The 12,496-nt window shown below is 46.5% G+C and overlaps 1 protein-coding gene across 8 annotated transcripts in view; it reads left to right on the top strand.

Annotated features, from left to right (window-relative positions):
- Positions 1 to 12,496, top strand: part of BIN1 (bridging integrator 1) — a 101,783-nt gene that overhangs the window by 57,457 nt on the left and 31,830 nt on the right. For 5 of the 8 annotated variants that reach the window (XM_040603488.1, XM_040603487.1, XM_040603490.1 and 2 more), the window contains exons 6-10: positions 13 to 120; positions 2,835 to 2,927; positions 8,071 to 8,156; positions 10,039 to 10,114; positions 12,118 to 12,200. In XM_040603488.1, coding sequence (XP_040459422.1) covers positions 13 to 120; positions 2,835 to 2,927; positions 8,071 to 8,156; positions 10,039 to 10,114; positions 12,118 to 12,200 — 446 coding nt within the window. The remainder of the gene's footprint in view (positions 1 to 12; positions 121 to 2,834; positions 2,928 to 8,070; positions 8,157 to 10,038; positions 10,115 to 12,117; positions 12,201 to 12,496) is intronic. The other 3 variants (XM_040603489.1, XM_040603492.1, XM_040603495.1) reach the window with 1 other exon arrangement.

Below are 12,496 nucleotides of genomic sequence, written 5' to 3'. Positions count from 1 at the left end.
TATCTTTCTTAGTCTCGTATAGCGAAGCGAGGAAGGAAGCTTGTGGATTATGACAGCGCCAGGCACCACTTTGAAGCCCTGCAGACTGCAAAGAAGAAGGATGAAACCAAAATTGCAAAGGTAAAGCAAGTAGAAGGACGTGCAGCCATCCTTTCATTTTAGGAGGTCTGCATTTGCCTACTGAGCAGTTCTTAAGTGTACCTGTACCTCTTCACTGGCTGTGTTTTCATAGAATCATTTCAGCTGGAAAGGACCTGTAAGACCATCGAGGTGTTGTGAACTGGTGAGGTTTTGCTAGGTCTTTCCTTCTCATCTGTTTAGTTCTCCTAGAAGGCAGGATGGTCCGTGTTGCGTTGGTTCAGACCCGCTATCATCACTGCATCCGTAGGTGGCCAAGACCTAGGCATGCATTTCCTCAGATGCTGCAGGACCAGTAACCCGCATCAGAAAAGCCCATGTGCCTCTGGGGGAAGCAAAACCTTGCAATGACCCAGGAAAGCTTTCCAGTTTGTCTCCTTGGGGCTCTGTCTCCTCACCTTAAAGCAGTGGCGAGAGTAAGGGTTTGAGTGTTGCTTGAGGTTGGTTGTGTTTGTGAAGTCCTGGTATTCTAGGACAGAGACCCGTAGGAGTGTGAGTTAAAATTAATCAGTGGAAATGCACCCTATGCACACTTGATGACTGTGTTCTGTTGTCTATTGGTCACAATCACTGGATAATAAATATAGCCAAAAGCAGAAAGCCAAGACTTTTCTCTTGTCAGGATGTGGTTGCTTTCATGCCTGTGAACAGCCTGATCCAGGGTTAACGGCAGAGCATGCCCAACAAGTGAAGGATTTTATTTTTAATTAAAGTAAGTTTCATTAAATATAAAATTTTAATTTTCTTTTAAATGTAGCTGAAGAAAGGTGATAGTGCAAACTTTGCTCTGGAGGAGGTACATGGTTTGAATACCTGCCCACAAAATGAGCTGTGGATTACTCCTGTACCCTGAGGGAATCTGAGCCCATAAGCTCCACTCCACAGGACAGGTCTTAACACAACAGGATAGTCCAGGGCTGGAGTGACATCTTTAATTCTCTTGAATGTGGGCCATGGCACAGCAGGACTCTTCAGGCTAGAAGCAGTACAGGGAAGAGTGAGCATGGATCTGTATCTTCTAACCAGGCTGAGAAGGGTTGCCATCCTTTGCTTAGGGTTATTTCTGGTAGGGGGAAATATGGGCTGTGTGAGAGATGCTAGTGTTTCTCCTACATGGAAGAATAAAGGTGCATCTTCCCCCTGAATGAAAGATCTGCATTTAATGGCCACAGTACTTTTGTTTTTAAGCTGCAGGTCATCAGTCATCTGCTCACCAGGTGCATGCACTGTGATTAACCCTGACAGACAAAAGGGGGAGAGATCGATGGCTCGGGTGTCATTACATCATTTGTGTGGCAAAGCAAGTCTTGGTTCTGTGTGCAAGGCATGAGGCCCAGCTGGCTGTGCCTTCTGTTCAAAGCAGTACTTCACTGTGTGCGGGGGTAAGAGCAGAATTTCCCTGGGGCATGGTGTTATTATTGGTGTGTGCCTATGGGATTTCTGCTGCAGTGGAAATAGTTTTTGTAGGAATTAATCTATTCGGGTTGGTACCTGGTGAAGTGTGCCAAAAAGGCTGGCTGCCTTCATCATTGCTGCACTCGCTCGTGTTTTCCCAGATGCTCACACAAGATGTCGTTAAGGGGGTTTGTTTGGTGCGCTTTTGTTAAGGTGTGAAGAACAGTGCAGTTTGACGAGTGAAATGTTGAGACTTAGGAGTTGGTGCTCTGTTCCTGATTCAGCCTGTGCAAGTGTCTCTTGGTACTTGATCAGACTCTTCTTAGCCAGGATGTGCACTGGATCAGATCATCAGGCCATAAGCTCTTGCGTGGGATAATACGTGACACAATGCACTGTCCTAATCCTGTGAAGATGGGAGCAGTGAGTCGATGGGAGCAGTGAGTCCCTGAAAGTTATGTATGTATGCTCTTCCCAGATGGGGGGGTTCACAGCCCAGCCTGTGATTCCTCACGTGCAGTCACGCAGCTCTGCAGGGCTGTGGGCAGCAGCCAGGGCTCAGTGAGCACTAGGCTGATGTAGGAAGTCCACTCCTCTGTTCTGTGGCGGTGATTTTGCTCGTGTGACCTTTTGAAGCAGGGCTGTTGCAGTGTAAGGTACTTCAGAATGTGATGACAGGCCCCTAGGAAAGAGAAATAATGTTTGTGACACAGCATACAGATGGGAACTGACTTGATCGATATTTCATGGTATATTAACAGAAAGAGCAATGCAAATACTTTTTGGAGCTATATGGTCTCTTTTTTTTCTTCTCTAATATATGGATGTTCTTTTCCCACCCAGGACTCCTGCCACTTATTGCAAAACTCACAACCTGCCATTAAAATAAAGCACTGTGGAATTTCAGCTGTTGCATGCAAATAATTATGATGGTTAATTAATCCTGACCTCTCTTTAAGGAGCTCCCACTTCACAGCCATGACTTGGAGTAGGGTTTTCTGTGTGCTAGGTCACTAACAGCTATATCTGTTGCTCTTTGCAGCTGCCTGGCTGGTCTACAGTATCTCAGCCCACACTGGAGCATTAATTACTGCTAAACTTGGCATGCTTCAAAGGATTCATAACTGATTGGTCCTGGGATGTTTGTTTTTTCTCTCGCCTTGGTGATACTGGTTTGGCCCAGCCTCTAAATACACTGTTGTGATTTTAATTTTTTTATCCTAAAAGATATATGGTTGTGTCTCTTGTTCTCTGTTTATTTTTTTTTTCTCTTTTCACTCAAACATGCTCCCTCCCCCCAGCCTGTTTCGCTGCTTGAGAAAGCTGCGCCTCAGTGGTGTCAAGGGAAGCTACAAGCTCACCTCGTTGCGCAAACTAATCTGCTCCGAAATCAGGTGACTGCTGATCTACCTGGCTGTAACCCTGCATGCGCTATTTTGGGCTCTAGATTGTACCATGCGACTAATCTCTAGGCAACGTTCACTCTAGTCCTCTCTGTTAAGTGTGTCCTTGATACTCCTGAGCTACAGTGGACATGTGGAGGTTGCTGACCAATGAACAAATCTGTGCCAGCCCTATTGATTTCTAATCAGGTGTGTTAATGCTGGACTATTGTTTTTTTTCCCCTCAAATAAAACATGGATGAAGAAAGGCTACAGAATAATGCCAAGGTGGAGAGTGATGTAGTGTGGTTCCTCCAATTATTGCTTGCTTTGTCTTCTAAGAGAAGCAGTCAATTCTTATTGTTGCTGTTTCAAAAGGAAAAGGAGGAAACACTGAAAAATTGGCTTCTGCGTTTGTGCTCTTGAGTAAAGCCAAAGCCCAAGAACGCTCAACCCATTGCTTCAGAGGCAATTTCTATGGCTGACGAGTTAGGTGGTTGCAACATTCTCCTATGGTAAAAACTAATTTTCCAAAATAGGCACGGTCCTGGCTCTTGTTGTCTCAAAGAGCCATTTCCAGATATACGGAGTTTCAGTCTGCACGGAAGAGGTGGGTCCGGACCAGGGAATTTACACCCTGTGTAATATTATTCAGCAGCTCCAGGCTGAGGTCATGGTTGTGTCCTGTGGCAGAACTTGGCTGAATGTTTAGGTTATAGCATCTTGAGGGCTGTGAGACCAGCTTGGAGAAACCGCAGGGACTAAGAATTTCAATCCCACTTGCACAGGAGAAGCGCGGCTTCCTGATGAAATCTCCCTTGGTATTTACCTTGAACCCCTTCAGGGATAAGGGAGCTGACAGAAAATGGTCTGTGAGAGGAAAATGCTTTCAGTGGGCAAGGGGTAGTAAATCATGACCCAGAACAGGAGTGGCCAGAGTACCTGCTCACAGGTTCCCGGTGAGCTCATCTGTTCTCAACCAAATGTTCCTACATTTTTATGTTCCTTGTTGGTGAATGAATTTGAATGAATTGCAGCTTAGAAACACTAAATCGCTCTCACCTTATAAAGCACCTGGGTTTTTCACAGTCAGTTTGTGACTGCCGATCAGGGAAAAGGCTAGATTACCACATCAGTAAAGCCTGGGGAAAGAACAGCTGTTAGCAGTCCTGCTTAAGATGCATAGTAAAAAGGGAGGAAATATGTACTCCTCCTTGATTGAAGGGAGAAGGACCTTTGGCAGCCTGCCAGGGGCTTTTCCTGTGCCATGCTGGGAACATTCTGCAGGCTGTGGTTCCGGACTGGTCTGTTTTGCTGGTGGTATTTCTGAAGGGCTGGAAAGCAGGTATGGGAAGTTTGTGGAGCCACAAATAAATAAATATATCAGCCCACGGGCGTTTTTCCTCTTCTCAGCCTGGCTGGGGTGACTGGGAGTAGTACCACTGCCCACAGGTTGCCTAGAGATGCAGTACCTACGGGTGCTCCCTCATCCATTGCATTCGGGTCTTTGGCTACTGAGAGTCATTCGGTAATTTCACTGTACTGGGTGGCTTCGTCCAAACGCATGTGAGAAGAGGGTATGTAGTCTTCCACCCACTGCGTGTGTGGGTGTTAACCTCCTGCTATGTGGCATTAATATATTCAGTTACCCCAAACATTTCAAATCAAGTCCTCCTGTAAGTTTTTCCTCTTTCAGTCTTGAACTAAGTAATACAATTGCCAACGTTAATTTTTTGTTTCCAATTTTGCAAGTATTCATGTGGTGGGTTTTGTTTTTTTTTTAATTTTTATTTTGATTGTGGACTAACAAAAATATCTCAGTGAAGATTAGTTTGTATTCTGAACCTGTAGGGTTTCCAGCTTTTCTTCACAAATGCAGCAGGCAGGAAAACAAAAGGCTTCAGTTTTTGTATTTGCATGACTTCAAGACCAAAGGTGTTAATGACAGTTCTAAATCTCATTAAGCTCTTGATAAAAGCAGGAGGGCTGATGACACTGCATTTATTGAGGAGCTTCAGAATATTAAGACTGGGTAAAAAGAAAAAAAAAAAAAAAAAAGTCTTTCCTCTTACCAGCAGCTGTGTTGCTGTCTCTTCTTGCTTGATAATTTTACAACCCTCAAGCAAAATGGGGTCAGCAAGACCTATTATTTCTACTGTAAAGCCAAGTCCCTCCCTCCAGTGTACAAACTGCTGGCTTTTTAGGCCTTTAGCAGAGGCTAACAAAAACAATATAGTGGAGGGTTTCTGTAAAGTCTCCTGGGGGGGTTGCTATTGCATGCTGGTTACAAATCTTAGTGACTGTGCTTTTTGAAACAAAGGGGAGAATGGCTTAGAACAGCAAATTCTTGCCTTTTTGCTAAGCTCCTCTGAAATGCTGAACACAGACTAAAAAGCAACACACTTGGTACTGCAGTGGTAACAGAACAATATCTCTATCTGTAGGAGAAAGCCAGCAAGTTGAGTCCTGGGCTGTGCTGCCCTTCTGAGAGGCAGGTCTGGCTGGTACCAGTTGGAGCTTGGGCCTGGGCTGAGGCACCCAGCTTTCCTCCTTACCCCCTGCCTCTCGGATATCCAAGCTATTTACTGAACAGTGCTGGAATGCATGATGGTAAGAAACATAATGTGGAATAATCGCCCCCATGTCGCAACTGAACTGGTTGTGCTTGGCACTCCGAATCTTGGCTAGGTGGGAGGTCAGGAAAGCGTTTGTGTTGTCCAGCTCCTGCTCAAACCTTCCCACCTTCAGGCAGGGAGAGGAGAGGAAGAACTTTCTGAGATCACATTTCATGGAACTGGGTATTATGTCCTTCTGCCTCCAGTTCTCCATCAGGCTGGCAAGGATGACAGCTGAAATAGGAAGTGCACAGATACCGTAGCAATGGGGTCTGCACTGAGACCTACGTCTTTCCTCCTTTGCCCACCTTACTGCATGAGCTGGCTTTTCCTCTAGCAGGGCTCATGACCAAGTTGAGTCTGTCTTTGGCTCTGGCTGGAAACAGTCAGGGCTATCCAATGTCAGGACCAAATATAAATCCCACTGGTGAGGAGATCCCTGGGCTGACAAAGGAATGAAGAATTAATTCAATGCTGTACCTGGGAATGAGAGCACTAGTTGAGCCACAGTCACTAGACGGATCCCTAATTCCTACAGCTACTCTAGAGTGAACGTTGCCTGTTGCTGATTTTGCCTTTGCTTCGGGATGTCACAATATTCACATGTTGCTTTCTAGGCTCTTTGACCTTCTGAACAGGTAAACAAGAGAGGGAAAGATTGTTATTAATATTCACCGTATCTGAAAAACTAACAGCATTCAATTGGGCATCATCTCCTAGCTGTCCCATCTCTTGGATTGATTCTGGTTCCAGTCTACTTTGTAAATGAGAATAAGATAAAGCCAAAGGACAGAGTGGGATTTCTTTTCCCCTCTCTTTAAAATGATTACATTAGAAACATTCATTTGTAGAGGGATTTTAAGGCAGAATGAGTCTTTGTGATCATCGTCTCTGATCCAGCATAAACTATGTCTTTGCTTAAATGGGCTTTTTGCTTGTTTTATGCAAACCCTCTCAAAATGCTGGGGTTTTCAGTTAGTGTAGCAGCGGAATACGGGGGGTTCTGGGTGGAAGCATCATGGCCCCTTCTCCCCCTACCTGTTCCTCACAAGGTCTGCTTAACTTTTGAATACCTCCCAGTTGTGTCTTTTTCTGGGGGAAATTTTCTCTTCTGATCTTGAGTGCAAAAGTCTTAGCCTTGCCCTTAGTAGCAATGAATGATGCTCTGAAAGGTGGAGCTAGCTGGAAAGTAGGCGCTTCTGCAGTTTTCTTGTAGGTCAGGAGAGAAATGGAGGGTGTAAGGATCCTTACACGATGTTGTGAGAAACAGGACTCTGAACAGCAAAATATTTTTAAGTCCTTTCTTCATCAATCCTATCTTTGCATGTACCTGTCCCTAAGGAGCAGTAAGCCGGCACAAAGAAGATAAAACTTGATTGCATAGAAGGGGTAGGAATCTGACTGCAGGCTTGTAGAGAGATCCAGTTCACCAGTGGGTTGTGGCCTCTTTGCAGAGCCCTGTGGCACTGTGACATTCCTGCCGTTGTCACATGTGTAAGTAGGCACTTGTGCTGATCTTGCTCAGACCTGTCATCAAGTTGCTCATGCAAGGATTTTCCATCCTGCGTGCTACTGTACAGGGTTATGGGAGAATGCTGTGCTGTTGCAAATTACAGAATATAAATGTTTTTATTAGCAAGCTTTGAGGTTTAAGTCAGGGCACTGAAAAGAGGAAAAAATTGCCTGGGACAAATATAGGAAGGGGAATGTGCTTGTTGCTGGAGTCTGCTGTCAGCAACAGAAACCAGGATTGTTCTCCTTCTCACTGAAACCTGACAGAATTCATGTATCAGTGTTGGGGTCTGTCAGTGTCTAGGTCAAAAGAACAGATCAAATTTAAACTCTCAACTGGAAGAAGGAGGTCCTGTATGAGGTGTATTTCCTTTGGTGTTGGTGGCCAGCAACTGGCCAGGGATTGCTTTTGTATGAGACCACTGAAACCAAGACCTGCTGCTCAAGCACTCAGCCTGGCCTCCTGCTGGCTCAGCTCATGCTCTGCGTACCCTTCCTTGCTTCTCCAGCTTTGTAGGAGCTGTGTCAGCCAAGGATGCAGACCTCCTCCCTTCCTCAGAAGAGATGGGGCTTCATCATGGCCTTACCTGAGCAGAGAGTCTCCACGAGGGAGGATTCTTCTTCAATGCCTTGTGGGATGGATTTCAACTCTTTCAGAGACCTGGCAAGGGGCAGGGGTCACTATTATCTTCATCTGTATCCAAGCTGCCTGACCAGCTCCTTTCAGTTTTTGAAGCCAGGGAAATTTATAGAACTTAAAAGACATTAGTGGATGTCTGAATTACTTCGAGTATCCAAACAGGGAAATCCATTGAGAGAAAGCCTGAGAGTAACACATGCAAGCTGAAGGTGTGTCAGGTCACCTGTGATGCAACCCTGGTTCCTGGGAGACTTGTTTATCATGGAGGTTACCCCATGCCAGAATTTTGCCTGGTCTCCCAAAGAAATCAAAAGTGCCACAGCTGTCCCTGCCCTGCAGGGGTACTTGTCTGCACTGGAGCTGACAATCTCCCTTCTCTGTTATTAAGGCTGAAGAAGAGTTAGTAAAGGCTCAGAAGGTGTTTGAAGAGATGAACGTTGATCTGCAGGAGGAGCTGCCTTCACTATGGAATAGGTGAGTGCTGGAGGTTTTCCCAAGGGCTGGTTGGAAGGAAGCAAAGATTAAAGTTTTGTACCACTGTTCTCCTTAGCTTGGGCTGGGTGCCTGCTTTTTTCTGGATCATCTCAGAGACTCTGTCTAGGATTCCCCCTAGCCAGCCTCACCCGGAGCTTTCTATGCTTTGCTTCGTGATCCTTATGAAAAAAACTCAGTTTTACCACAGAGAGAAACTGTGTTTCTCTTAATAAGCTTTGTCTGATTAATCCCTTTGCCCGACCAACTCTGCCCAACTTTCCTGGGCAATAGCCCATCTTCTGCTATGGACTGCAGACAGAGCAGGCTGGGTCACTAGGATTTTTGGTGCGGAGCTGGCTGGTTGGAAGGAACATCTGCAGCTGAGTGGGTATGTCAGCTGACTGATTAAGGGAAGATGAGATGTCAGAGGGGTTTATACAGTTGCCGGGGTTGGAGAGAACCCAGGAGGTGATGCCTTGATCACTGTGTCTTGCTTTGCAAGCTTATGAGCACCTGATGAAGCAGCAGGTTTAACACAAGAGAGGGGATGAGAGACCAGGCTCAGGTTTGGAGAGTTGGGTGAACAAAGGTGAGGGAAGGATCCTGGTATGGCTGCCTCCTCTTGCCCCTAAATTTGCTTCTGGCTATGTGACACAGGACCCAGTGAGGTACTAGTGATTATAACTGTCCTGTTGTACTCTGTTTAACAAAACATAGCCTGGGCAGAGGAAAATGGGCTGAGAAAACGGGAAGACTTGAAAGACCCGTTGATTTGCCATACCAGCGATTACAGTGACAAAAAGGGAGGAGAAAGAAACAGACCAACATTTAGCTTGAAGGATGAACTGAAGGGCAGCAGAAGCTGATATATGGGGAGGGCACAGTGGAAAGCAGACAAAATCCTCCTAGGAGTGCCTCAGTTTCTTATTTTTAAATGCAGTGATTGTGTCTGGGTTGGCAATGCTGGTCTGTGGGGGATGAGAGAGTGGGCGGCAGCAGGGCAGGAAAGCAAAGTGCTGATGTCTGCCTTCACTGCCCTTTCCTCCCAGCCTGGGTCAGAACTCTGCTCAGAGCAGTGTGCAAGCCTGGCTGAGGAAGGAGCTGGGAGGGATACAGGCATTTGGGTGGTTCCATGTGCAGAACAGTGATGCTGCTGGTCTTGGAGAGAATCTTGCTCCTGCTGTTACCCCTCCAGCTGGGTGCTGGTACAGCACTCTGTTGGCAGCTGGCGGGCTGGCTAGAGGGAGGAGGGCAGCAGGCAGCTTCTGGGATTTTAAGATGCCATGGGTTGTTTACAGCGGCTGCTATCTAGCTGATCCTTCTGCTTTCCTGCTGCTCTCTGTGCCTGTCCTGTGCTTTCTTACTCTTCTGCCCCTGAAGCAAAAAGTTCATGCTTTTTCCTTCCCCTGATGCTGAGGAGCTTCAGAATGAATTAATACCTGTCCTCTGGCCAATTTCCCCAGCTTTCCCACACTCCACCCGCATCACAGCCTCTATCCTTTTCCTTTCCATCATCCTACCACTGTCATTTTTTTTCCCTTTGTTTTTTTTTTTTTTTTTTTTTAATCCCTGCAGCTCCCTTTCCCTTTAGCTAGCCTCTCCCTTTAGCGAGCACAAATTCAGATCCTATCCCACCTGGCCTTCTCGTCGCTGTAGATGTGTTTGCCCCATACCTGAACTTTGCTCCATCACCTGACCTTTGCTCCATCACCCCCTTCATGCTTTTCTGCTGCCCTTCTCTTCCAGCATGTGCCAGACCTGACAGAGTTGAGTTTGACTGGGAATGGTGGGTGGGAGGTAGGAGAAGGGGCAGAATTTTTAAAAAGTTTTTGGGAGAGCATTGTGTCCATTAAGTTCTTCTGTCTCATTTTCCATTTGGCAGTCGTGTTGGTTTCTACGTCAACACATTCCAGAGTATAGCAGGCCTAGAAGAGAACTTCCATAAAGAAATGAGCAAGGTAAGGCAACTAACAGCTTATACACCCTCTCCTCACTGTTCAAAAAAACCCCAGCAACCACCTCCCCACCTCCCCTGCAAACCAACCAATCAACAAAACCCACCTGAAAAAACAGCTGGAGAAAACAGCATTTGCCCTATGTCAGAGGTAAGTGTTAACCCTGAGTTTTTTTCTGAGCCACTTGGGAGAAAAGCTGAGACCCCAGGGCCATGCAGCAGTAGGGTTTGTGTCATTTGGCATGGCTCGTTTGCAGATCTGCAGAGGGAAGGAAGCCACTTTCAGGCCTATCTCTTGCTGCCTTTTATAGTTATCTACGTTATGGATCTATAACCTGGGCACTCTCAGCCTGGTGTCTATTTTCTTCCTCCTCTGCTGCCTGGCAGCAAGCTGCCGTGAACCCCCATCCATCTAGCTGTGGGGATGGAAACAGGACAGAATCTGCCAACCTACACGTCAGCTGAAGACTGAGACCTGCCTCGCTCTGGTCCCACAAGGAGGCACTTCCCAACAGTACCTCTCTGCTTCGGCTTCTTCCCTGCCCTGTGACCCCAAAGAAGGCATTTGCGTGCTTAGCATGGCCCTTGCATGGGCTGCCAGTTGGCCATGAGTTGGGAATCGCAGCAGTATGCAGGATTGTAACCTGGTGGTGGCAGGCTGGACCCTGGTGCTGTGTGCCAGCACCCAGCAGGGACCTCAGTAACAGTCTGTGGGGAAGCCCCCGCTGCCGCTTCCATTTACAAATATGTTCTTGCTCTTTCACTTAAAAGCTAGAGAAGTCTTGAATTCCTTAGGTCTGTATGCTGCTCCTAAGGGTTGCACGCCCTCTGTAAATGTTGCACTAATCCTTGATTAGTGACTGAGAGCCCAGCTGGAAAACTCTTGTATTGCCTCCCCTCCCCAGTGTCATCCTGACAACAAGACAGCCGCTAAGCAACGAGCAAACGTTATAGCCCTTCAATTCCCAGCAGTCAGGGGCCCTCTGCCTTGGCGTAATGCATCAGTTCTGAGCTCTCTGACATTTCATGGGGACCTTTCCAATTAATAGCCTGCTCCTCTCCACTGAGTAATGAACTGATTGTTAAGAATAGGGGGCATTGTTATAATTTTCAGTTCATTGCTATTACCTTACACTCAACAAAACATTGGAAAGATGCTTGTTAGACAGGAATTATCTTCTTGTATCATGTCTTGGATTTCTCTTTCCTGAGGAGTTTCGTATGAGAGCAGGGCTTTTGCTTTGTTCCATAAGAACCATCTGTTTCTTATTATTGCTATAGCATCCAATTAACTGCTGGTGTTGCTGGCACAATGCCTCCAGCATTGATTGCATTGGATCCCTCCTCCTACCAGTGATAAATCTGGCATCTCATCTTGTTTATGAATTGGCTGTTTCAGAGTAGGAGTGTCTGGAGTGAATATTGCAGCCTTCAGTGCCAGGGAATGTTTAACCCCTAATATTGAGTTTCTGCAAAGATCCCTGCAAAATTTCTGCAAGGTCCTGCCCAAACGTAGATGGCCCAGGCAGCCTGTGAAGTCAAGGCGTGTTGTTGACTGGAAGTCCAGTTGCCTTTGGCTCCACAGCTGAAATAGCCATATCCTAAACTTTGATAAGCAAGTCTGAGGAACAGCTTTGGCAGCAAACCCAGAGTGAAGCTTCAGTTCTAGCACATAGACCCTTAGGTAAACACTCCTCCTTCTTCTGCAATGGTACCTGGCAGCACACCGGTGGGGGCAGGTGACAGCAAAGAGGATTATGTGTAAGGAAGACAGCGTTCCCGCGAGGCACCAGCAGCTCTTCAACAGTTTGAGTGCTCTAGTATTTCATACCCTATGGAAGAGTGGAAACAGATGTCGGGCTGTCCTCTCTTGGGCTAGTTGAGTATGTGCACATGTCTGGGCACAAGCCTGGTTTTGGTCAGCCTGTGTGCAGTTCAGCCCAAACTCTCTTATGGCTCTTGGACTCTTTTTCTCATTCTTCTTTTTTTTGTTTTTGTATTTTGCAGTTGAACCAAAGCCTTCATGATGTCCTGCTGGGTCTTGACAAGCAGTACTCAGGCAATGCCTTCCCCGTTAAAGCACAGCCCAGGTCAGTAACTGTGGGAATAGTCTCGTCAGTCGGGAAGTGATTTGACTACCTGCATATAGCCAGCCCGTGCCCTCCTGAGACTCCCTAGAGTGTGTCCAAGATTGCACGTGGGACTGGGTGACACAATGCAATACCTCTTACATTTCTTGAATGGCAACTAGAGGCCTAAACTTTCACTAGGTGCTGATACTTAGGCAACTGACTTCAGCTCTGTGTTTTTAAAATTGAATCCCATGCATAGCACCCGTCCTGTTCTTTTCCCTCAAAAGCTTCAACCATGTACCTACAGCTTGTGA

Source organism: Falco naumanni, chromosome 8, assembly GCF_017639655.2.
Source record: "Falco naumanni isolate bFalNau1 chromosome 8, bFalNau1.pat, whole genome shotgun sequence".
Classification (NCBI taxonomy): domain Eukaryota; kingdom Metazoa; phylum Chordata; class Aves; order Falconiformes; family Falconidae; genus Falco; species Falco naumanni.
This window is presented reverse-complemented; position numbering and strand designations above follow the sequence as displayed.